At 28.2% G+C, this 26,292-nt stretch overlaps 1 protein-coding gene across 1 annotated transcript; it reads left to right on the top strand.

The window, feature by feature from the left end:
* Window positions 1-1,975: 1,975 nt before the first annotated feature.
* Window positions 1,976-25,296, top strand: LOC145187526 (band 4.1-like protein 4). The gene is made up of 25 exons (XM_090094393.1): window positions 1,976-2,321; window positions 6,841-6,945; window positions 7,131-7,173; window positions 7,338-7,425; window positions 10,328-10,372; window positions 10,457-10,509; window positions 12,176-12,249; window positions 12,994-13,040; window positions 13,203-13,379; window positions 13,722-13,788; window positions 13,876-13,967; window positions 14,047-14,121; window positions 17,682-17,750; window positions 17,933-17,964; window positions 18,308-18,341; window positions 18,573-18,662; window positions 18,738-18,782; window positions 19,614-19,676; window positions 20,069-20,137; window positions 20,264-20,335; window positions 22,667-22,762; window positions 22,867-22,999; window positions 24,085-24,236; window positions 24,745-24,769; window positions 25,016-25,296. Exons 1-25 carry the CDS (start codon window positions 2,238-2,240, stop codon window positions 25,097-25,099), a joined length of 1,914 nt encoding a protein of 637 aa, XP_089950519.1. The 5' UTR covers window positions 1,976-2,237; the 3' UTR covers window positions 25,100-25,296.
* The last annotated feature ends 996 nt before the right edge of the window (window positions 25,297-26,292 follow it).

The raw sequence follows: 26,292 nt of genomic DNA, 5'->3' as shown, positions 1-26,292 counted from the left end.
TTGCAAATGTTATAGTTTACATTATTATTAGTTACTACAACAATTATATTTTTAGTATCTATTAAAAAAAGGCATAAAAACCATTATTTAAAAGGAACATTATCAGAAAATGTCGGTCATACCAACTAGTGTTCGGCACAAATTCAAATAGTTTGATCAAATATGCGTCAAATGTTTGAAATGGCCAAATTCAAATCTTCCTATTTTGAATTTAGATCAAATTCAAATCTTTCCAAGATTTGATGTATATTTGAACGTTATTTAACTTATTTCATTTATTAATTTTAGTTATCTGAATCTATAAATTTTATTCATATTGCAGCATTTGTTACTACTTCTCACACATTACAGCTTCTTTTATTCTTTTTAATCCAACCAAGACTTCAAGCACTGGCAAGCTTGAATGGTATCTGCAGAGAGAAGATTTCTTTTGTCAGTAATAAGATTTTTTCCTAATGAGAAGAGCCTTTCTGATGATACAGATGTAGCAGGAATGGCCAGGTAATCTCTGGCCATTCTGGATAGGTTTGGATATTTGTCAGATCGAGATTTCTACCAAAGTAATATGTTGCTATTATTGCCGCCATCTATCTTACTTGTATCATTACAATAGTTTTCAAACTCATTACATGGGTTTGATGAAACACGCGATTTGAACGGGGTATATTTTGAAACGTTTTGAATGCTTGTAGCAGTTGTACCATTGCTTGGGGCATAATTGATTTGATATTCACAATTGACTGTGTCCATAATCTTTGTATACGACTCGCTGTTTGCGCCCTTATCATTTTTGTAATACTCAATACCAAATCTTGGGTCCAGGACAGTGCAGATAGTAAAGCAGTCACTAGTCAAATTATAATATTTTGACATTTTTGCGAGCGCTGCAACTGTAGAGCGGTGTAGATTATCTTCAGGGTTGGTTTTTGTGGTCATCCATTCAGTAATGTGATCCAAAAGAATATTGAAGAGAGGAACCACCAAAGACAATGTGGAATATGAATCACCACTAATGAGCTGGGTAAATTCCTTGAATGGTTCAAGATACAAAACAATTGTTTCAAACCTGTTCCAAACATCTGCTGAAATTGATAGACAACAGTCTGGATTGTTTGCAGTTGAGTCAAAATCGCAAAAATACGCAATGAAACCAACTTTTAATTCCATTGCTCGTTTAAGCATATCAGCTGTTGAGTTCCATCTTGTAGGGACATCGTTTTTTTTTCAAACGCAAAAATTGAGAACAAAGTGAATATTTGAAAATCAAATCCAAATCCTCCAGATATTTGTCAAATCAAATTCAAATCTATCCCCTCAAAGAACAGTTCAAATTCAAATCTTTAAAGGTTTGACGTATATTTGATTTTGCCGAACACTAATACCAACCAAGCAATAAATGTATAATGTATTCATACAGGGGTTAGACAAAGTAATGGAAACACCACTAATAATAGCAACCTGATTTTCATGTGTCTGTAAACCCCTCATTAATATCTTAAAATAATATATTATCTCATTAAGATAATATTTTACCTAATTAATATCTTAAGATATTAATGACATTATCTGACCACATTTTCTCGAAGTAATTCGAGAAAATGTGGTCAGTTACTTAGAAGTTCCTACTGACATAAAATTTTCTAGCAAATTTCAGGGGGTCTACTTGGAATGGGAATCATGGAATTTTCTTTAAGTTGAAGAACTTTAATGAGAATAGTTGTAAACTATTTGTCGCTGTTCTGCTAAAAGTTTTCAACGATCGGTTTTTACCACCTTCATCTATTAAAATCTGCAGTGAGAACATAATAGTTGTAAGAGAATCAAACACATACTTAAGAAATTTAAAAAAATAAAAAACGAATGTAAAAAAAACAAAACAAAGGAGTTTTAAAGACATCTTTTATAGTACTTCACCTCAGATATTTTAATTCACTTCGTGATTTAAAAATTAACTACTATAAAATATTTTTTGCAGCTTAAAAAGAGTCAGAAGTATCTCATGATTTGTTCGTTAGTAATTTTTTTTTTCAAAGTATTTTACTTATATTTTACTAGATTACTTCTTCATTTGAAGCAGAAATGTTGGGTCTAACTGATCACGTGCAAAATCAGTGCCGAGCGTTATTGTTGTTATTTAAAAACAAACCTTGATTATACAAGTAAAATACCGATGTCGCGAACTAAGGAAAATGGTATTAATACTGTTTGAACTAAATATCAAAAACAGCTGAAGCAAAATGAAGCTGTTTAGTAGTGGAAAAGGAACATTTGAGTGTCGAATTCTTCTTCTTGATAATACAGAGCAAAGACATACTCTTACGGTATCCAATTGTTTATACTTTTAGTCAATTATATAAAAAACAAAAAAAAATAAATAATAACATTAATGTGTAAATGTATTATGTTAATTTTTTTCCAAATTATAGAGTTTGAGTTAATGAGATTCCCTTAATAGGATTTTCTGTTAACAATTTAAAATGTATAAAGTTAGGCTAAAGTTGAACATGAGTTCAAACAAAATTTTGTTTCCATAGCATATAGATACCACTACTAAAGACTCTCTAGCAGTCATAGAATCTGCACTATTACGTTTTACACTCGTAGAAAAATAACTGAATACTTCAACTCATCCAACCTTCATCAATCATCTTTTCATTTTTCAAGGAGATTCAATGAGTTGAGAAACTGCCAAAATTAAAATCTATTGCAAAATATATTTCACATCAGCTCAGATGGTTTTTCTAATCCTGTTACAAAAATATTTCCAGATAACCAAGAATATGAAGATTGGTTGTAAAAAAAATTAGCACAGATTTATAAGTTTTGTTTAGCTCCATATTTCAAAGATTGGTTAGCTATAGATATCCTAAATTTGTTTCTTGTTTTAAAAAGTCAATTACTAGTGTGGCTCAAAAAAAAAAGCAAGCTATTTGTTTTTAGTATCAATATATTAAGATTAGAAAAACTTAACATGATTTTGTTATGATTTCTTTAAGAACTATTTATTTTTCTTTGCCGCAGTAGCAAATTTCTAATTGATCATCCCTAACAACTTTGGAACTTTTTTATATTGTGCAATTAAAAACATTGAGCCAAATCTATTTGTATTTAAAATTGAGAAACCATTTACCTTTTTTTTTTTACTAATGGGCAGACGTTAGAAATTAAAAGTTTTAGGTGCCAAATGAACAGCTGGCTAACTAATACAAGGTAATTTGAAAAATGAATTAAATCATGTTATTGTTTTTAGAATTAAAGTTTTGATTTTTAAACCAAAAAAACCTTTAAAAAGTCAAAAAATAAATAAATAGATAAATAAAATCAAGCTCTAGACAAGAAATTATTTTTAATTGATGTAAGTTATTTATTCAGTTTATTTTATCTAGTTTGAAAATTTTAAGTAGTAGAGTTCAACAATCCACTGTGTAGAGCATAATCAGTTCTCTCACCAACCCAAATTTCATCTGTAAAGAATTCATTATTGATCAAATAATTCATCATTGATCTGCTAGATGGGTCTCAGATACTTTAGCTAATTGGTTTCAGTTCAATATTCTAAATTGTTAATTAATTAGGCAATTATGCTTAAGGCAAAAAGTTTAGTTCTTTTAAAGTTGCAATCAGATAATTTTATATGAAAATTAAAAACTTATAAAGCTATGTTTAATATTGTGTCATGAGAATAAGTCTGTTTGGTAATAAATAGTCATTATGATGTAAAAGAATCTAAAATCGCTTCCTAAAGAGTTTTCTATGAGGAAGTAATGGATAAAAGTGGAATATTGAATGTTGTTATGAATGGTATTGTAACTATTATGTTAAAGTAGAAAGAACTATTATGTTATTTTGTTATGAAATATCTGTTATGCTAATTTATCCTAACTTTCCTAATAAAGTTATGCTAATTTATCCTAACTTTCCTAATAAAGTAATGCTAATTTTTCCTAATTTCAACTTATATGAAGAAGAAAATTTTTAATTTTCTAAAGCTTCAAAAAGTAAAGCCCATGGTTGAGTTGAGGCAAAAAATAATTACATGGATTGAGCTTAATGACTTTATGATTATATCTTTTTCTTATGCTTAGTTCTTCCTTTTTCTCAAGTATTGATCAGAATTAAACAGTATGCAGTATTTTCATAAGAAATACTCAAAGTACCATAAAATAAAAACTGATATTCACTACTGAAAAATTATTCTTAGACTCATCTTATATCAAAATATCACACTGAAACATTTTCAAACAAATTTTTATGAACAGTATGAATTTAAAAAGAAGCAAAATTGGGACACCAATAATTGTTATTCAAATCTCCTAAAAATAAATTTAATTTTAGTTATTGTTAAGAATTGGTTTAAGACGATTTCAAATTTCATGCATTTTTCTTAAAATAAATTTTTCAGTACTTTTTATATGAACTTGCTAAAAATAATAAAAAAGAAACTATTGAATTAACCTTTTGAAACCCACATTATCATTAGATATATATCATATCGTGGGTATACTGGCAAAAAATGTCAACTCAAAAATCCCTGTTTAGAGAAATCAATCATTTAAGTTTTCTTAAAATACCCGTTTTATAACTTAACGTTAAATGTACAGTAGCGTCCAAAAGTAATTGGACAAACACCTTTTTTGTTATATTTTCTCATTAAGTAAAGATTTTTAAATGAAATTTCGTGTAAGCGTGAAATTATACTACAATTATGAAAAAGAAAACAAAAATTCCCTTTTGGGAGTAATTACTCAAAATTTTGCTAAAAGAATGGAAATGATTGGCTCAAAAGTAATTGGACAAACTAAACTCTAACAATGTTGATATAACTTAGACTATTTTAACTTCTTTTTCTGAAGGCAGATTTTTATAAAAACATTCAATGATCAATAATTTGTAATGGGACATAATAAATATTTAAGCGAGGCAGTGAAAAAGTTGATTGTACAAGCATTTAATAACGGTAAGACTGTGCGACAAATTTCAATAGATATGAATATTCCACAATCAACAGTTGGTTATACATTAAAAGTTTTTCAACAACGGAGTCACTTCCAAGTATCAACAAAGTCAGGACGCCCGAAATCAACAACTTTTTGCCAAGATAATGTTGTAGTAAGATCGTCAAAGGCAGATCCGCGCAAGAGTGCTAAAGAAATTCATAGAGAACCTACACAGTCCCATTAAATTTCTTGCTCTTATGCAACAGTAAAGCGTCGCTTAAGACAAAACAACCTTTTTGGCCGTCGCCCTGTTAAAAAACCTTTTATTTCTGCAAAAAATCGTAGAGCACGGTTAAAATTCGCTAAAGAACATCTAAGTTGGACAGCAAACCAATGGTCAAAAATACTATGGAGTGATGAGTCAAAGTTTAATATGTTTGGTTCTGATGGTATTAAATATGTTCGACGTCCAATAGGTCTTCGAAATGATGTCAAGTACCAAGTTCCTACATATAGCATGGTGGTAGTTCAATTATGGTTTGGTCATGTTTTAGCCGTGATGGAGTAGGTCCAATCTATCGAGTTCAAGGCATTATGGACCAAAGCATGTATAAAGGAATAATCAAAGATATAATGCTGCCACATGCAAATAACAAAATGTTGCGTGGTTGGACTTTCCAACACGACAATGATCCAAAACACACTTCCAAGCTAGTCTTGGATTTTTTAGCTCAAAAGAAAATTCGTATCTTGGAATGGCCGCCACAATCTCTGGACCTGAACCCAATCGAACATCTTTGGGAACATATTGAGAGAAAAATTAGTGTTCGGAAACCATCTAATCAGCATGATTTGTTTGAGTTGATTAAGTGCACTTGGGAGGAAATACCAATTGATGTTTTAATTAATTTGGTTGATTCAATGCCACGTAGATGTAATGCTGTCATTGCGGCAAAAGGTTTTCCAACGAAGTACTAGGATTATGCTCAGATTATATACATCATGTAACAGAATATAACACTATGTAATATTATATATATTATTTAACAGAAATCTTCATAAAAAATGCTGAAAATTTATCCTTTGTTGAGAAAGTTTTATTTTTAAACAACATACTTAGTTTGTCCAATTACTTTTGAGCCAGTCATTTCCATTCTTTTAGCAAAATTTTAAGTAATTACTCCCAAAAGGGAATTTTTGTTTTCTTTTTCATAATTGTAGTATAATTTGACATGCTTATGCAAAATTTCATTTAAAAATGTTGTTTCGATGAGAAAATATAACCAAAAAGGTGTTTGTCCAATTACTTTTGGACGCTACTGTATATTAAAATCAGAGAAAAGATGTTTCATTCGACTTAAGTGTATTTTGCCAGTTTGTAGAGCGTTGTAAATTTTACAATACTGCATCATTAAGTCAAAACTGCCAATTTTCGACTTAACATCTTTTGCCAGTGTACCCAAGATATATCTAATGATAATGTGGCTTATATAACAACTTTATCATTAGATATATATCATGTATGAATAATTATATCTAAAATAAATCATATATCTAAGATAAATTAAAAACAATATTGTTCAAAGAATAATTTGAGTATAATTTTAAAAAGATCTTTTATAAATTTTTATATCAGTTTGAAAAGAAATTCATTTAACTTTTAGTTATTTGCTTAAAATGGTTTCTGACAAAGGAAATGAATCAAATATTTTAATAGAGTGAACACATTAGAGAGCATTAATGTAAAGGCACATATTTAACTACAAGCATGCTTAGTGGGTAACTTAAGCAATTAAATACCTTAAATTAAAAAATTGTGTGGTAAGTGATGCTCTGTTTGATTTAAAATTTTTATTTTTTTAGATACCAGATCTTAATCTTAATCTGTATTTCTTAATTTTAGAACAAATCGCTTGGTGATGAGTTATTAACAAAGGTTTTTGTAGCATTAGACTTGTACGAAAGAGAATATTTTGGGTTAAAATTTCGGGATAGAAATGGTCAGAGTGTAAGTACTTTTTAATGCTTCACTACCGACAAGTTAATTTTTGTAGACTGCACTTTTGAAGAAAATATAGATTTACTATAAAAGTCCATTCCTTACGGTTACAATATGCTAATTTTTGCTTAAATCAAAAAAGAAAATTTAAAGATAAATGCAATAAAATTCTAAAATGAATTTTTACTGTTTAGCATTGGCTCGATCCAACAAAATTAGTAAAGAAGCAAATCATAAGTATGTTTTTATTTTAATCAAGTCTATTTATTTTGAATATTCAGTTGGTAAATTTCACAAAATATTCATGAAGTTTGCAATTACATAACACTTTTTCAAAACTTAATTGTTGGAAATGCATTGGTTTTTTTTAATGCAGCTTAATCAAATTTTTTTTCATTTAGCAAATTTCAATACTCCTTTATACACGTTTTACTTCAATGTAAAGTTTTATGCTGCTGACCCAACCAAGCTTCGAGAAGAAATTACAAGGTAATTATATACATGTATGTATGTATGTATGTATGTAATGTATGTATGTATGTATGTATGTATGTATGTATGTATGTATGTATGTATGTATGTATGTATGTATGTATGTATGTATGTATGTATGTATGTATGTATGTATGTACAGGGTGTGATAAAAAAAAATATATACATGTTTTAAATAATTGAAAATCAGGTGTTTATTATTATATTTATTAATCTTTGAACATGTAAAGTAATTTACAGACATTGTTCTATTGTTTTGTCACTGTATGTTCTCAAACTGATGTCTGTTCTAATCCGAATAATTTTTTATTCATTTTTATTGCGAAGACAACAAATAGATGTGTTATAAATAATAAGACTTATTTTGTTCTAATGTGAAGTGATGGAACAGCACAACATCCTGTAACAGTTTCCTTGGTATTCGCTTGCATTCAATGGCTGCTCCTTATTGATTGATTGTAGGTTTTCTTTCATAGACTTTGTGTTTTAGGTATCCCCATTAAAAGAAGTCTAGTGGTGTGTGATCTGTTAAGTGTGAAGGGTATTCAACAAAACCCCTCATTTTTTTGCTACTTTTATACAGATGAAAAAATCTTCAAAAACTGATCTTCCCTGTATTTCCCTGGCAACCTTTAACAGAACTGTTCTACAATTTAAATGCTTTTTTCCTTTTGAATTGAGTTTTTATAAAAACCATCCTTGAATGTTGAGATGTTTGCCTCACCTTTAAATTATAAACTTTATTCAATGCCCCCAGGAGAGGTTCAAGTATTCATAGAGTTTCAGAATAAAAATTGACAACTTCAAAATTTTTAACCTCATTTAAAAAGTTCCAACTTACCTGTTTGGCAAAATCTCATCAAGGAAGGATCTAACATTGCAATGGTGGTGTGGTGTCCCATTTTTATGAAAAAAAAAATCCGCTGCTTCAAAGTCTTCTCTAATGCTAAACATGACAGACTGTTGCAGCAGGTTCAAGTAAATAGGACAAGTCGCAGTAGCATAAAAAAAACCGTTCAGTTCATTCTTTTGACAATAAGCCCTGCCACACTGTAGTTCCTGATAAATTTAAAAGATGGTTGACTGTAATGTGGATTCTTAACTGCCTAGTGTGTGCAATTGTGATGGTTAATTAAACCATTTTATTTGAAGGTGAACTTGTCACACAATCCTTAATGTTAAAGGATGCATTTTCGTTACATTGTTCTGAGTATCACTTACAAAACTGTACTCTTCTATCTGGATCATTGTCATTTAGAGCAGTGTTTCCCAACCTTATTTCATTCAGGCCCCACTAAAACACATCAAAGATTTTGAATGGCCTCTTTATTCTGAAAAAATATAATATTAAATATACCTATATCCCTATGTATAAAAAAAAAAAAGAAAAGGTAATAAATGTTTATTGAGAAGTTAAATTTGACTTTATTCAAAAGATTATAATATTTGCCTTTATTTCATTTTCGTATTTATCAGAACAAATGTATGGGAAATATTAATTAAACTGATTCAATACAATTTGCTTTGAGACAACTTTTTTTCATAGATTTGTTACTTAAACTCTGTTTGCACAATAAACAGAATGGTAAATGTACATCTTGAGGAGCAGATATGAAACCAAACTTCAAATACTCATCGGAATACTGGCCAAATTTTTATTTTGCTACACTACTCATTTTATATAATATGGGGTTATTTAACAACTGAAATATAAAAAAGCTCTATTAACCATTTTTTCCTGCAAAATTTAGTGACAGCAGAAGACTAAATAATATATATTAAAAAATCACCACCCATTTTCTATTTTACCTTATAAATGTATTTAAATTTGATTCAGTTTTTTTTACATACACAAATTACTTTTCTGAAAGAAAACTAATGATTTATTATGCACTTTTAAAATTTCCACACGCAAAGTTTTTCATGCCAACCTAGCTTACTAATTATCCATATATAAAATAAAAAATTGCACATTTTCATATTTTGGCTGTTAAAAAATGTGAAAATATCAAAGCAGGACATAAAAAATTGTTATAAAATAAAAACAACTACATATACCACATATACAATTTATAATATATATCTATATTAAATTGTTAAGATGTTCAAAATAAATAAAATAATTTCACAACTTGAACAAACAAACAAACAAACAAACAAAAACTTTGAATTTGAATTTGACATTTCATTTAAAGTCAAATCAAACTTTGGTTCTTATTTATCCAATTATAATTACGTTCAGAGTCATCTACGAAGTGATTTTCTAAATATTTATTTAAAGTGGAATTCTTCTCAAATGTGATTTTAACTGAAGTATTTTCAATGACATTTAAAATTTTTGGAAATGAAATTCAATGATTTGGAAAATAAAAAAAAAAAATGAAAGAGTGCAAATTAAAAAACATATGGTTAACAACGGTTTTTAGTTGCAATATATGTTTTTGCTAAGGCATTTTAAGTATTCTTTTTTCCTTAGTAGGACTTGTTGATGAATGTGGTCTCTTAGAATGCTTTTTGAAGTCATTATGAACAGTTCCGTTAGCTTCAACTTATCTCTAATTTGAATGATGGTAACTCATGTTGGTGATTCTTTTCGAAACATCCTCCTAAATTGTCTTTACACTTAAACTGCATTTTCATGCTTCTAGTAACATTTTAGAATGAATATTTTTTCATCAAACTTGAGTCTAGCTGCTATTATTTGGATCACTGGGTTTAATCTGTAATGAAAAAAAAAGGCATCTGAGTTTATCAGCTGCTAAAAGATTGAGTATTATAGAATACAACAACTGTATAATAAAACTATTTTACATGTTAAAAAATTATTGTATAACGATAAACATCTGATGTATTGTATTTGCATATATATGTAGTGTTATTACATATTTTTTTTTTGCAGATATCAATTTTTCTTACAAATCAAAAAAGATATTCTTCAAGGAAGGTAGAAGATTCTTCATAGAAAGTTTATAATTTTTGTTTTAATTCTCCAAAGAGGTTTATTTAGAATTAAATATCCTTTTTTTAGAATTGTTTGTGATTTAAAAACATCATCAGAGCTTAGTGCATACTCAGTGCAATGTAAGAGTTATTATTTTTCTATTATATTTTTATTTTTAATTATGTTTGTAAAGTTTATTATTTTTCAGAAATGAATTTCATATATAAATTAATGAAAATAGTTCCTGTTACACTATTGCTAATAAATAAAAAGCTGACTATTAACACAATTGCTGCTAATTTAAAAGTTACACTAATTGTGAAATTAGTTAAGTTTTTTAATCAAAAGATCATTTAATGCAAACTTCATTTTCTTGTTGGTATAAACAAGTTTAATCAAGTTTAATCAAAAAGCATCTTTAATCAAATTATGGAAAAGTTTGCACTTTCTTTATTCAGAAAACTGCAATCAAAACTCCTTTAGATTGTCTTATACATTTTATCCAAGCTACTTGTTCTGCTAAATATCACTATGTTTTTTATGAAAACTGTTTTTTTTGCCTCTCTAGCTAAAGTTTGGGATGTAATTAGTTAAAAGTAAGGAATTTGTTATAATTACATTCAAGATAGTGAAACTTTTTTAAGCCATTGGCTTTAAGTGTAGACTTTAAACTGAATTGGAACATACACTGGTACATGCTGGAGTATTATTTTTTAAAACTTAAAAAATTTTAAAATAAATCTTATGCATGTCATTAAGGTTGATTAAGAGGGACTTCATAAACTTTAGAAAAGTATTTGAATATAATAATGGTATTTAATCAGCGATCACTAACCAAAAAATTACCAACATATGTCAAGTTTTTAAGTACAAAAGTTTGTGTTATATAAATTATCAACTCCTCACATTTTATCATAAAAAACAAACATCTTTTTTAAATGTTTTATGTTTTACTTCCTTTACTCCTTGATCCTGATTATCTAAACTAATAAAAATAATTATAAATTAACTCAATAATAAAAGTCATGAATTTAACTTGATGACAAAGTCATAAATCAACTTGCTAATAAAAATACCAAGCTTTACTTTCATCATTAGTAAGTGAAAGAAGATGTCAAGACTGCTTAAAACATCTAAATTATTTAATTGCTAAAAAAAACAATTGTCTAACTAACAAAATGTGTGATATGGATTTAGCGAGTGTTTGATTTTAAGAGTATTTAATTTTGTTTTGAGAAAATACAAGATTTGTAGCTGAACTACAATGTAAAGCAAAAACAATTGTGATGTTTTACTAACTCTGTTTTGTTTTAGTCACTAACATGTTGGCCATTTTTAATTTGCAAAAGATATGACTGAGCATTTGATAACATCAAATCTGACACTGCTGGTTACATGAACCCAGATTGTTATATGCATCTAATGTTTTAACACATAATATAAGAAATATAGTAACTTAATTTATGTATTTACATTGCATAACATTAACTATATAATGTATAAATTGTAGTCAGAAAATAACTCAAACATGTTGTTCTTGGTGCACCATTCAGATGTTTTTTCATTCATAAACAAATCAAAATTTGTCTAAAAAAATCTCTTGTAATTTTGTTGGTAATAAAATTATACTAGTTCTACAAATCCTCTTTACTGCAGTTGCATACCAAGTTCATGCATACATACCGATTCAAAATTCAGTAAATTAAACAGATTTTCTTTTAAATATGTTAAGTTTCTTTTGACAAAAAATAGTTTTTTGTTTATTTTGTTTTTTTTAGCTTAAAGAATACATAATTTATTTTTCAGCTGAGCTTGGAGACTACGAGCCATCAATACACATAGGCAATTTTATTTCACAATTCAGATTTATCCCTAACCAGGTATTGATAAATACAAATTGTTTGATTGTTATTGTTTTAATGACCTGATTTGGCTTTAAAAATATTTTTTGGGAATTGGTTTGCAAATAACTTATTTTTATTGATTCATCACATATTGATGATGTATCAGGTTTCATTGCATACTAAGTATCTGGTGTATTGAGTTGAATTTGGTCACCTTTTTTTTTTTTTTTTATGCAGTTTCAAGTTGTAACTGAATCTTAGTTGTATTTGTTAAATGTTACTAAAGTCTTCGTGTTATTTCATCTAATTTTATGTAAAAATAAGTTAGCTTTTTTTTGTGAAAAATACATGCCTTTCACCATAACTTCATAAGATGGTAATATAATTCAATAGCGTCATCAATCATTTCTTACTCATGTTGTTGATTTGTCCTTGTCTTAGTGCACCACAAGAATATGAGGTTACAGTCACCCATACTTCACAGTGTCTTGTGATGACTTATCATGAGATTGATTTAGCTGAAAACAATGTTTATTTAAAGATGTAGAAATAATGTAAAAAAATGCTTATCTAACAAAGTAGATCATGTCTAATTTATCATTCACATTATTGTTACTTTGAAATTAAAGATTGCTTTAAGTAAACACATGTGATTTCCAAAACTATATATCAAAATTCACAGTTTTAAGCCATACCATAAATAGTCACATGGAATTTATTTAGGTAGCACATCATTTTTGAACCCTAGAAATTGAAATTAAGAATGTTATTTTATTTTAGTCAAAAGAATTTGAAGATATGGTGTTTGACACATACAGGAAGTTGAGGTTGAAAATCAAGTTTTAATTTATTTATCTTTTATAAGAAAAAATGAAACACAAGTCTTCTGATTGGTATAAAAAAATATTTACTGGTTACAATCCATTATTTTTTTGTTTTTTTTTTCCTGTGTTTATAGTTTCTAACTTTAGAGGTGTATGTTTTTGTAGAGGGCTCACACCTGCAGACATTGAGATAAAGTTTTTAGAGCGTGTAAAATGGCTTGAAATGTACGGTATAGATCTGCACTCAGTGAAAGGCCAAGACGGCATGGAGTATTTACTTGGGTTATCCCCCACAGGAATCGTACTGTTTAGAAGTAAAAGCAAAATAGGCAGTTTTATATGGTAACCATTTCTACTTCATATTTTTTGATTGTTAATGATAAATGATACCATTTTTTTTTTCTTTTGGTATAAAGGATTTTTCTTCTTCCTTAAAATCAAAAGAAAAACTACCACAAATATGTAAGTCTCCCCTAGCTCTAGTCTCTGCTAAAAGAATAAATATTTCTAGATGTAATTGCAATTTTATGATATAAACAAAAACTTTATGTTTATTTTTTGCTGTAAATATTATATTATTTGCTGTTCTTGTGTAACGAAATAATATTTTCTGTGAAAAACCATAGTAGTGTTATCAGTAGTTTAAAAATGTTTAGAAAGAAGTAACTTACTTTAATTTTTTAGGCCCAAAATTACAAAGTTAAAATATAAAGGTCATTGCTTCTTGCTTAGAGCAACTCAAGGACGAAATGTGAGCAGTTTGTTTTATCTTTTTTTTTTATTGTTTTGTGTTACCCTTAAAAAGATTTTTTTTTTTAAATTTAAAATGTTTCTGTAGGACGAAGAGAAAGAATATATATTTTTGTGCGCTGATAAAGACTCCGCCAAAGATCTTTGGAAATGCTGCGCAGAGCATCATACTTTTTTTCAGTAATGTGTTTTTTTTGAAATTTTCTTATACTCAAAAGATGTTTACCTAACTATATCATGATTTATTTTGATTTTTTAGGTTAGAAAAAGTCAATGATGTTCCTGCATCTGCTCACAATTTTTTGTTCAAAAAAGGTTCAAAATTCAGATTCAGGCAAGTAAAATTGAAAGCCTCATTTTTTTCACAATTTTTTTATTTACGAATAATACATTATGCTTTCAGAAATTTGTAAACATTTTTTTGCTTTCACCAACACTTTATAAGAGAACAAAAATATTTTCAAGTTTCTTTTACTAAATTTGTTAAATAAATTAACTATAGTTCTGTTAAAGTTTAAGCTTGAGAAAAATTTAAATGAATTATTTAAATGAGGGGGCAACTGTATGTAGGGGACAAGCCCTATAAACAAGCAAACTTATTAAACAAGATCTTGGCTTTGTTGTTATTTTCTTAATAAAACACTAAAACATCAGACAAAACTTTCTTTATAAAACACTAAAATAGCAGGCAAAATTTTCTTAATAAAACGCTAAAATAGCAGGCTAGCTGGTAAATGGTTTTTTTTTTTCTATATCTTATTCAAACCAATTTGTTTTCAATTGCTGATTTGTACAATTTTTCAATTCTTCATTCAAGAAAATTTGTTTTGTGCATATGCTTATGGAACCTTGCATTTTAAAGTTTTAAAAGATAAGTTTATTTGCTCCTTACATTACCTAAAGCTGTTATTAAAAATGGCTGATTTTAAAGCAAAACCATAACAAAAAAGGTTCAAATGGTAAAAAGAGATTTTAAAGAACATAACATTAGACTCTTGTAGGATAATTCAGCCAATTTTGAATCCCTTGATTTCAGTTCAAATGGTGATAATATCATCATGCTGATAATATAATTATTATAAAAAGAGCAAGGCTTATTCAAAAATGTAAATTAAGAAAAGAAATGGAAGAAGTAATGTTAGAAACTAAAAAAATTTTACTTAAAATATAAAACATTAGCTGAAGAAGTGGAACTAATTGTTCTATTAAGTTTTTGAAAAAGCTGTATTGATATAAAACATTTTTAAAAAAAGGCATTTTTAGTTTGAAGGATGTTAAATATTTTCATTCTTCTAACAGTCTTTAGGATTATCATCAGGGCCAGAGGACTGAATATCTCAGGCTTCTTCAATTGATGGTCTATACTGGTATGTACCATGTCAACTTATTGAATACAGGCTGCTAGCAGAACATCATTTTGTATGATGAAAACAACCTTAATGTTTAGGTAAAAAATGCATTATACATTGCTCATTCTGCTTTGCAGAGCTAATGAATCTAAGAAGAGAATAAGATTCTTTATTTAAAGATTCAAAAAGATTTTTAAAATTTTAAAATTTAAAACTTTTCTTCAGGCCATATACAACAATAAACATGTTTTTTCAATGAAAAATGTGCTTTCATGTTTTGATTGCACAGAATCCTAAGATAAAAAATGTTTGACATGTGGGAAGAGATGTTAAACAGACCTGGCCGCACCTAAATAAAACTCAGGGTAAAATTTAAAAACTTTGATATCATGTCAGGGATTCCTTGCTATTTATTTATTTTTATTGAGAAGAACTTTGGGTGCTACTTGACTTTCTCCTTCCCTCCCTTCCCTCCCTTCCCCCCCCCCCCCCCTAAATTAATTTTTATGATTAATTATGATAAAGAATTTTTGAGGTTAAGAAGATTACTTAAGATTTTGTGACTTAAGTGCTGATTTCACTCAGTTGCTTAAAGTATTTTTTTGAAAAAATGTATTTGAAAAACCTAACATTTGTTATGCCAATCTTTTTGTTCCAAAATATTAAATTCTGTCAAAAAAATTGAATATATAAGCAATTTTTTATTGGTAAAATCATTGATACAGCTCATAGAGACAATCTTATGGATAATTTCAATTCAAATTATATCCTTGCTCTATTTGCACGGGAAGTATGATTCAATACAAAAAATCTGGGTGTTAGTAGCTGTAGGCTTTCATAAAAAAATGAAATTAGCTAATATCAGAATGTTTAAAAAGTTTCAAACTTGATTAAGAATGTTAAAAATTATAAAAAAGAGTAGGTGAATGAGCACATTTTTCACTGTAACACTTCTTGTTATCAAGACTCTAAAATTGAATAATAGTTTTGTTGGAAGTGATTACGACATTTGAATTTACAGTTAGTGCAGTCCTCCACTTTTTTTTTTTTTGTTCTTCAAATTATATCTCCAGGTAATTTGATTTGTCTGGTAATGTAGACGGAAAATGTTTTATATTATATGTATTTTAACAATGTAGCAAGAAAATGTAAGTTGTTTTCACAGGTAAATAACAGCAAGTACAAAAACTTTCTACCTAATTCTGATTTTTTGTTTTTTTATAAGACTGCACTACCCTAAACATTTGTTGTAAATAGTTTAATTAATAAATAATTTTCAATTAATAAATAATAATAATAGTAAATAATACAACAATAATAATAATAGTAATAAATAATAATGATGAAAAATAATACAGCAAAAGTTTAGAAAAAAAATTATAAAATTTAATCCCTTATTACTATAGAAGACTCAGATTTTATATTTTTTGATTGATTGCTTTTCTTCATTTATCCAAATGATTTTATTGAAACAGGCAATTATATTTTATTACCATAATTTATCAATTGATTAAGGCTTGTAAGTAGTCATTTTTTCACTCCAAGATAAAAGGAATCACTTATCTCTATTTTGTTATTGGGATCAGTGTTATTATCACCTTCAGAATCAGTAGTCCTGTGAAGGTTAGCTTCCAGTTAAAAATAACAAGCTTCATCTTTTAAGAATCTAAAGAAAGTGATCTTCTGATCTATTACTCCTAAAGATCTAATTGATTATAAATTTTAGACAACTTTATATATTACATCAATCAAAATCTTAAAAAGTAATCTGACTGTTTCAACAGGTATCAAATTATTTCTTATTAATAATTAATAAGGCATAAAAGATAATTGAGTCAGAATCGCACAGTTTGAATGTCTTTTTCTTTGTACTGAGTCTTACAAAGACTTTTTGAATTTGTACTAAAAATTACAGAAACGCAAAAAAAAAAACTACAAATTCAAAAAATCCTAGTGCAGTATTGAAGTGTTTTGTAGAATTGACTTTTAGCAAATTTACCTTTCAGATAATATAAAATAATTGTATGGATAAAGCTTAACTGGAAGATGAAAAGATTTTAGGAGAAATATATGGAAGTAACTCTAAAAGCAAGTTCTTTAAAAGATTACTTGACATCCTAAATAATTGAAATTTTTTAAATGATCAAATGCGATTATTTACTTATAAACTTCACTAGGAGCCACCCTAGTTAAAAGATTTTGACACCACATATCTGTTCTACCTTCTTTATATAAGCACAAGTACTTTTTCAAATTGGATGCCTCACTCAACTGGATACTCACTTTCTCTTTTTAAGTGATTACAAGCATTTACTCAAAATCTAATTGCAGTAAAAGTTTTTTATTCATCGTTTACAAATTTTCAGTAAAACTATTTTATATATCTATCTTTAAGCTTTGAAATTGAAACAAAAATGTACAGATAACTAGTAAGCCTTATTGTGAAAATACTGAGTGCATTTTTTTTTTTAAAAGTCTGGCAAAAAGGCTTTTTTTCCGAATAAACATCCTTAAAATACATAATTTTTTTTTGCTACTATTTTAGTGGTCGAACACAGCAGCAACTTGAAAAAGAAGTTGACACAAGACCCAGGATTCAACCTTCAGTTTTCAGGTGCATTTTTAATCTTAATCTTTTTTAAGCACTGTTTTAAATACACAAAAATTTTTTAATAATTTGTTGTTAACTCTTTTTTTTTTGTAATGTTATTTTTTATTTTCTTTGTCATATTAATGTTATTCTTAGTGATATTTTGTGGGTGATAATGTTTTCTGGTGTTTTTTTACCGTTCATAGGACACCGAGCCTAAAGCGTGATCAGACAGATCGTATGTGCTTTGCAACTTTTTATTTTCTATTCTAATTAATAATTAACTATTTTAAAAATTTTCTTTCAAAATTTATCATATAAGTTTTTATAATAAAAATTGTCAAACATTCTGTAGATAGTAAATTTTATCTCTTTGTAATAATAAATGCTCTGTAGAAAAAAAAAAGATGATAGTTATTACTGTAGATAATAGATTTCAACTCCAGATTACAAACACTCTGTAGATGGTGTGTAGATGAGTATTCATTTGATGAATTGTTTTATGCTCTTTGTGTCAGATGTAAAAGAATTTATTTTGCTATGTTTACATTTACTTTCTAATGCTTTAAATTCTTTTGTAGAAGCACCACCTATCTCAAAGAATAGCTCAAACTTGTATGTAGTTAATCAAATTTATTACTTTACTAACTTTTAAGCAACCATTATTCTTTTCTATTGTTATGATTAAATGTTTTACCAGTCTATATTTTTTTTCCTTATGTTTTTTTGGTAAAGATGTATTTTTTTTAGCTACTTAACAGTTAAATTTTTTTGTCAGTTAAAAAAAATTATCTTTAGAAAAAAAAAGATCTTTTGTACTTAAAATTTCTAACAATTTATTTCTAGTGACCTTTACTCAAGTGGTCAAAAAAATTCTTATCCTGCTCGTCCTTTATCAGTGGGTATTGAAAAAAGAATTACACCAAAGTACCAGGGGTATTAATTTTTAAACATTTCTTTGTATTGATTGTTGTAATGTTGTTATACCTTTTGAATGGTTTTTAATTGCAGTTCTGGATACAGTTCAGCTGGAGAAGTAGAGCAGAAGCGTAGGAGGTCAGTATCTTTAGGTTTTAAGGACAATGTAAAGTAGCGTTCTGTAAGAAGTTTGCATTTTTTAAAATCATGTTTTCTTTTTGTAGTAAAGAAAAGATTTCCTGAATAAAAAATTCAAGTTAAGTTTGTGTGATGTAAAATAGAAAGTCCATATCTGATGATATTTTAAAGTTAGTATACCTTAAAAAAGCCTTGTCAAATGCAAAGTATGTTTATCAAAATAACACTTTATTTACTAAAAATTTGTTGATCAGACATAAAAAGTGTTATTCTACTTGCTAAGAGATAAAATTTCAACTTCTGCATAAAGATATTCATCAACCTTAGATCATTTAAATTAGAAAATCATCAGCATTTCAGCAAAAACGGTTATGAGAGAAACTATAAGGAAATCAAAGGTACATTATAATGGATGATGAAACCTACTACAAACTGTTCTCCACTTTCAGTTTAGAAGATCTAGGGACAAACTAACTCCAACACTAAAGATTAAGAGGAAAGATACCAAGAGGAAATAAAATACCAGCTTAACATTTTTTGGATGATCAACAGTAATGTTTTTGTCGGCAACCAAATTCATTTTGTGATCTCAAAAAAGAAGTATAGGAAACTTCAAGGTCTTTCAGAGGATCTTCTGTAACAGTTATCTTTAGTGAGGACCTTTTAAAAATTTTACATCTTAACCCATGGGTTGAAATTTGGCAGCAAACTAAAAATATTATATAAGTAAATATATCTATTGATACAATGTAGTTTTTGTTTTTTGTTTAATTTTAAGTAATGTTATCAAATAAATAGTTTTTTATTAAAATTTATTGGTTGTGGTTTTAGAAATCACTACTATAGTGGGTATACCAGCACTGGGGAGCCAGAAGTTCAAAATAATAATACCAGGTACCTTGTGTAGTTAGCCATAATTTTGTTTATTTTTATTTTAACAAAACTTTTGTTTCTATTTTAAAAAAATGATTTTTGTTCACAATTTTTTTTTGATACAGAGGTATGAGAGCTTGAATGAGTTTTGAGAGATAATAAAGTTATGAGAGGGAATGAGTTATTGACTTTGACTTTATTGACTTTATACTGTTTACAACTATTAAGTAGGAAAAAATACTAAATTTCTTCCTTGTAAAAAGATTGTTGTTAAATTATCAATGAGAATTGGAGGGATTTATATATGCAGAGATTTGACAGAATAGAAAAGATAACCCTTAAATAAGAAAAGTGATTTAATGAGAAACGATTGGTTGAAAAATAAACTAAGTATAAATATTTTTTTAATCTAGATATGGATCAGCTCCTAATGTTCAATATAAAGCAATTGATATATCACAAAGAAACCATTCAACGCCTGAGTAAGTTCCTTGAAAGTTTTTATGTGAGACAATTGTGTTTGAAGTTTGAAGCAATTATGTTTGAAGCAATTGTGTTTGAAGTTTGAAGCAATTAATATCTTCTAAACTAACAGCTTTTTCAATCAGATACACTCCTAACAATGGCCAACTAAACCCACGTGACCAACAGCATACTCCACGTGGTTATGAGCAACAACGGTTAGTTTCACTTTCTTAACATGTTTGTTATGATATGGTGCTATTTTATTTTATTTGTATAGCATATAAGTTCTTTATCTATTTTTTGAATCACAATCATTAAAAAGTAACTCACCTTACAAGTAAATTAAGGTGTAGTGTGGTAAAACTAAATGATACAAGATGGTACCAGGTTAGGTTTCACATTAGTAAACCATGTTTTATACTCACTACACATTGTTCCCCATAATAACAAAACTAATTTCAACAAAGCCACATTCAAGAAATATTCAAGATAATTCTAAACACATATTGTTTTTTTAACTATACATGTTCAAAATTATCTTGAATATTTCCCTTGAAATTCCTATTAAACCATTATTGCCAAAAAAAGTGTTATGTTTCAGTTTTTTAATGGTTGTACCCTGGGAAACAGATTGACAGTTTTCATTAGTAGTCTGCATATGCCAGAATCTTAGCCTTTATCCTAGAACTGGTTTTAGCCCATTAACAACAAACATGTATATTAAGCTTCAGCAATTTCTTTTTCCACTAATAGCAAATGATAATGAATAATGTATTATGAGGTGAACTTACTTTTGAGGGTTTTTTAAAATTTTAAAAATAAGCATAAATTTTAAATTTAAATATGATTTTAGCATTTTAAATTAAAATTTAGCATAATTTTTAAGCAAAATTTAATCTTGGAAATTTAGCATAATTTTTAGCAAAATTTAATCTTGGAAATTTAGCATAATTTTTTCAATAAATTTGAACAAAATTTTTTTTTTTAACCAAAAATGATCAGTTTTTAGCCTTCAAAAGATCATTTGCGTCATGTGCTGCTTTTATTCTTTAATTAAAAGAAATCTGCTGTTGAAAGTCATCGTTTGCTTGCAGAAACTTATGAAAAACATGGACCATCTGTTAAAACATGTGAATACTAGTTTAGACAATTTAAAAGTGGTGATTTTGATCTAAATGACAAGGAGCGTCCTGGTCAGCCAAAAAAGTTTGAAGATCTGGAATTGCAAGAATTATTGGACAAAGTTTCAGCTCAAACTGTAAATCAATTGTCCTATGAGTTAAGAGTCACTGAAGCGGCTGTTAGTAAGCATTTACGGTTGTTGGGAAAGATTCAAAAAGTAGGTAAATGGGTGCTATATGCATTGTAAGAAAGAGATTTGGAAAGAAGATTGGTAATAAGTGAAAACCTCCAAAGGTATAAAAGAAAATCCTTTTTGCAATGAGTTGTTGAAGGTGATGAAAAATGGATCTATTTTGAGAATCCTATGCAAAAAAATCATGGTGTGATCCTGGTTAAATGTCAACATCAGAAAAGAAACATTTGCAAAATAAAGATGGATGTTTCACCCTACCCCCCATATTCACCAGACATTGCTCCATCAGATTATTGTATGTTTTGGTCAATGCAGCATTGGCTTGAATGCTGTATAGCTCAAAAACCAGAACAATTTTTTTACAATGGAATTTATATGTTGCCAAAAAGATGGGAGAAGATTGTTTCAAGCAATGGATATCATTTTGATTAAATACATTTTTTATTATTTAGAAACAAATATATTTTTTATGATAATAAAAAACCCTCAAAATTAAGTTAACTTCTTAACACCTAAGATGTTTTAAGTAAGCGTATCACTGGTCAACTTGTCCCAGCAAGAAATTGCTTCAAGAGCTCAAAATTACGCTTATAGAAGAGTGGGGAAAGAAGAAGAGTGAGGAAATATCCCACAAGAGCAGTTTAATCATCTTATCCAGTTCATGGTTTTGAGATGTCTCGCTGTTTGTTTTTGTTTTTTGAAAACTATATGCCCTTTTAATAAAAATATATTGCGTGTTCTTGCTTAATTGGGCTATGTGCATTGCTTTTATAAATTTTATGTACATTAAAGGTTATAATTATTAGTAGAATTTTATGAACATCTTACAAAAAAAAATTGTCACCTAATTGTTTTGAGCAGTATGTAAAAGAAGCTGAAATATCGAGACAGACGATGGGGAAAAATTGATTATAAAGAGTTGTTGCGTTAAAGATATAGGAAAAAGATATTTGTTTGGCGGTAATAAGCTTCAACACCAAAAAACCTTTGAATTTTAAATGAATTTTAACTTTAGAACATCATCATGATTTTCATTTGTAACACCACCAAAAAATTTTACATCATTAATTCATTACAAGTCTGGTGGAATTTCGTGGTTATTTATGCATTATTAACCTTTGCTTTAATACTCGTGAACTTTGCTTAAATATTCGTGAATTTATGTATATATAAAATTTTCTTTTTATTATTTTATATATAAAAACTTTTATTTTATCTTATCTTCAATTAGAATTTATCCGACTGGGTCTAAGAGTGATGGAGAGGAAAATAGCCGTAACCGTAGGCGTCATCGGTATCACCGCCCTGGAGACGCAGGAACTGACAGGTATTCTTGTTTTTTGCAGCTGCAATAAATTACAGACTGTGACTTTACAAAATTCTGTTCTTGAAGTAAAAAAGATTCTTTAGTAACAGAAGATTTTTTTGTAGCGAAATGGTCGCTCCCTTAGATATTTATCAAAATCATTCAGACGTCCAGAATCGACGACCACAGCAACGACATCAAAATGAAAGACGTTCTCATCGGCATCATCGGCATACATACGATCCAACCCAAACAGAAGTAAGTCTTTACAGTATAAATTATTTTTTTAATTGTTTTAAAGTTGCCTAAGTTAATTTTTTTTTATTTGGAAAAATAAAATAGGTTTTCAAAGTATTCGCATTAAAGACTGTCCTGAACGATCCATGACCCATGGAATTTTTAAAATATTTCGAGAATCACTTAAACGATGTTGATGATTTTTTAAATTCTTTTAAAGCACATTTATCTCCCTTTCCAGTAGGCATACGACGTTATTTCAACGTCGATATATGTCAAACTTTAGGGTTTTGACGTTGTTTTAACGTTATTCCAACGTCGTGTGCCAGCTGGGTTTCAAATAATATAACAGTATTTTTAAAAAAGTTGGCTGTAAACAAAGGAAACGTATTCACAAGTAGAAATGAGAAAATTCATTTTGGACGAGTGGCTTAAAAATCGTAATTTTCCAATTAAGTCGCTAGCAAAAAAAATGTAAATTTCAAAGGAAAACTGTCAGTTGTTAAAATCATTAAATCATGATGTAAAGGGTCGGAGATTGGAAATAATGTCGAAAAACCGAGAAAAAAGTTCGTCAAGTTTAAAACTTGATCAAAAAGTGATCGGGGGATCAATCGATTAAGTGTTTCTAGAAATATTTCAAAAAATCCCATAGGTCATTATCATTCCGGACAGTATTTCTAGAAATAATCGCAGAAAGTATATAATTTCCAAGCCGCAAAGTTTAAAAAATTCCGAAGTTTCATGCAAGAAAAACTTTCAGTTTTTATCGCATAAAAATAATAAATAAATTTTGTAGCAGCATAATACACAGTCAATCAAAAATGTCAATTCTGAAAAGGCTATAGATATTTATACCAAGGTCAGTATCACCACTTTGTACAGCCTTCTGTAAAGCTTGTTCATTGCTTTTCATCTTCATTAGCAAAGGAACTTGATCAGCGGCCTTGGCTTCATAATCTAAAAGCTAAAACATTGTCTAAATATAAATATCAGGTATAAACACAAATATAAGCTTCGGAGAGTTTCGGACAGTCTGTGGCTCAACTCATTAGGTTTATGGCTCAATGAATTTATTTTATTATGTTATGTATGATGATTTAAAGGTTCTGTTGGAACTTGGTCCAAACGAAAGCGAAAGTGTAGAGAAGCAACAGGGTGTAAATTATGTATCGCGAAATGGCAGTTCTCTTCGCAACTCATCAGCTAGTGTTTACCAACAAAATTCTCCAAACCCTTTGCATCAGTATTTGCCTCAGTAAGTCATTTTTTTCTGTCATTTTTTTTGCATCAGTACATTAAAAAACCTTTCGGCACAGATTAAATGCTTATATCACTTAAAATTTGTGTAAAATTCAAAAAATTTAATTTTAAACTTGTTAGATTTATAACATTAAAAGAAATCAACATGGTTGAAGTTCTTAAAATCAAATGTAAGATGTATATACTTTAAAAATAAGTCAAGCGGAATATGAGTATGTGTCAGTTTGACGAAGGCAAAGATCTCTAGTTGAGCGTTAGTAACAAAATTAAACGTGTTTTTAAGTTTTTAGTAATTTTAAGTAGTTTTTTTCCCTCGTCTGCGCCAAAAGGAAAATTTTGGCAAAATGAAGCTGTGTCCACATCGTGATTTTTCTAAACTCATCTTCTAAGTGAAAAAGGAAAAAAAAAAAAACAACATTTTCTATTTTTCATTTTAATGTCTTGTTTTCAAAAACAAAAAAAAATTGTCTTGTTTTTAATTTAAAATACTTTGCTTTATTTAGACATTTGCGAGAGAGAAACCTTCAGGTTCGTTTTTGGTGTTTGTTTTTTTTTTTATTTTTTGCTTGTGTTGATGCTTATTTGTTTTCACTGCTTCTTTTGACTGCAATTTTTCTTTGCGTTAAATCTTAACTGGTTGTTAACAAAATTAATTCCAATTTACTAATTATCTGTAACTCAACGGAAAAACGGACAACGATAAACATCGTCCTCATAATTATGTTCATCGTGGTTTTTACCGTAATTTATGCGGAATTTTCATTATTTTGACAGGCTTTGCCTTCAAGAAACCGGGTGTCAATGGACAGACAGCGTTCCAATGAATTTTCAAATTACCACGTATCCACTGAATTGTAAATTGTTTTGTTCTCGTTGGCGGCTATTTTCGAACAAACAGTTATTTATAGAGTTGTATAATATAAACAAAGTAGTAGCAGTAATTATAAGAAAAATAATATATCCATTTATTTTTATGCTTAAAAAACTTGCGCTGTATGTTAGTTGCTGAGCAACCAGAATTGTAAGTAATTTAAATCAATAAATTAAATTAATCGCAATTTAATCTTCGCTGTTTAACGCAGATCATGAAATTTCGAAAGATTTAAATGTCAAAAAGCAAAAAGTTCGATTTTTTCTTATAAGTTTTCGTTTTTTTTCCAAAGCACGGTTCTTTAAAATGTTTTTTGTTTTAGTTTTTGTAAGCTCTTAAAATAATGCGGCGTGTATATTTTTTTAAGCTCGTCTAACACAACAACTTAAAAATTTCGATAGAATTTCCTTTTTTTAAAAAAAAAAAAATTTTCACACTTCAAAGTTTATTTTTTTTTTTTTAGGTTTTTCAAAGTTTTATTTTTCTCAATTCGAAAAAGTTCGAGGTTTTAACAGTTTTTATCCAATTGAAATGTGAAATAAAATGTTTAGTGTAAATGTAGTATTAGATAGCTGCTCAAAAGATCGAGTTTTATATTTGCATTTTATGGCTTCTTTAGAGTGCTTACCCCCGTCATTTCTCACAATTTCGTTGCATATTAGCATAAGGGTTTTTCTCTAATGGGGAAGTTTTAAAGCTATCGAAAATACTCTTTTGTTGTGAGAGGTGTGGGGGGAGGGGTTTATTTTATCTAAATGAAATATTTTAAATAGATGATTTAAATCATAATTTAGCACATAAAAAAAAGAAAGATAAAAATTTAATTGTAGAAAGCAAAGAAAATTTATAAGCTGTCCCATGGCACAATGTTAAAAGATGTTAACGAAACTTTAGTGAACAACTTTTAATTTAAAAAATTTTTTTTTTTCACAGAAATTTTTAGTGATTAACTTTTCATTTTATCTTGTAATTCTCTTTTGATAAAGATTTTTTTACCTTCTGGACACCGCTTGAGGGGGTTCTAGTCAACATGCATAATTTTTTAGAGTTGTTCTAATCATTTAAACATGATATTATTCAATTACTCAAGGTTCACACTCAGGATAAATATTGTTATCGTTAATACTAAATCAAATAAAGTTATTGTAATTCACAAAATAAAAGTCATAAAAAGTGGGAC

This window comes from Hydra viridissima, unplaced genomic scaffold (genome assembly GCF_058129835.1).
Source record: "Hydra viridissima isolate aposymbiotic clone 2 unplaced genomic scaffold, HvirCarnegie_v1 scaffold_1, whole genome shotgun sequence".
Taxonomy (NCBI): domain Eukaryota; kingdom Metazoa; phylum Cnidaria; class Hydrozoa; order Anthoathecata; family Hydridae; genus Hydra; species Hydra viridissima.
The sequence above is the reverse complement of the archived record's forward strand: the minus strand, read 5'-3'. Positions and strand labels throughout refer to the sequence as shown.

Bases quoted from the DNA above. Each gene is read 5' to 3' on its own strand.
- LOC145187526 (XM_090094393.1), top strand. From the start codon at position 2,238: ATGAAGCTGTTTAGTAGTGGAAAAGGAACATTTGAGTGTCGAATTCTT. The intron at 7,174-7,337 runs GTATGTTTTTAT...TTTTTCATTTAG, and splicing joins AGTAAAGAAGCAAATCATAA to CAAATTTCAATACTCCTTTA. The intron at 17,965-18,307 runs GTATGTGCTTTG...ATTCTTTTGTAG, and splicing joins AAAGCGTGATCAGACAGATC to AAGCACCACCTATCTCAAAG.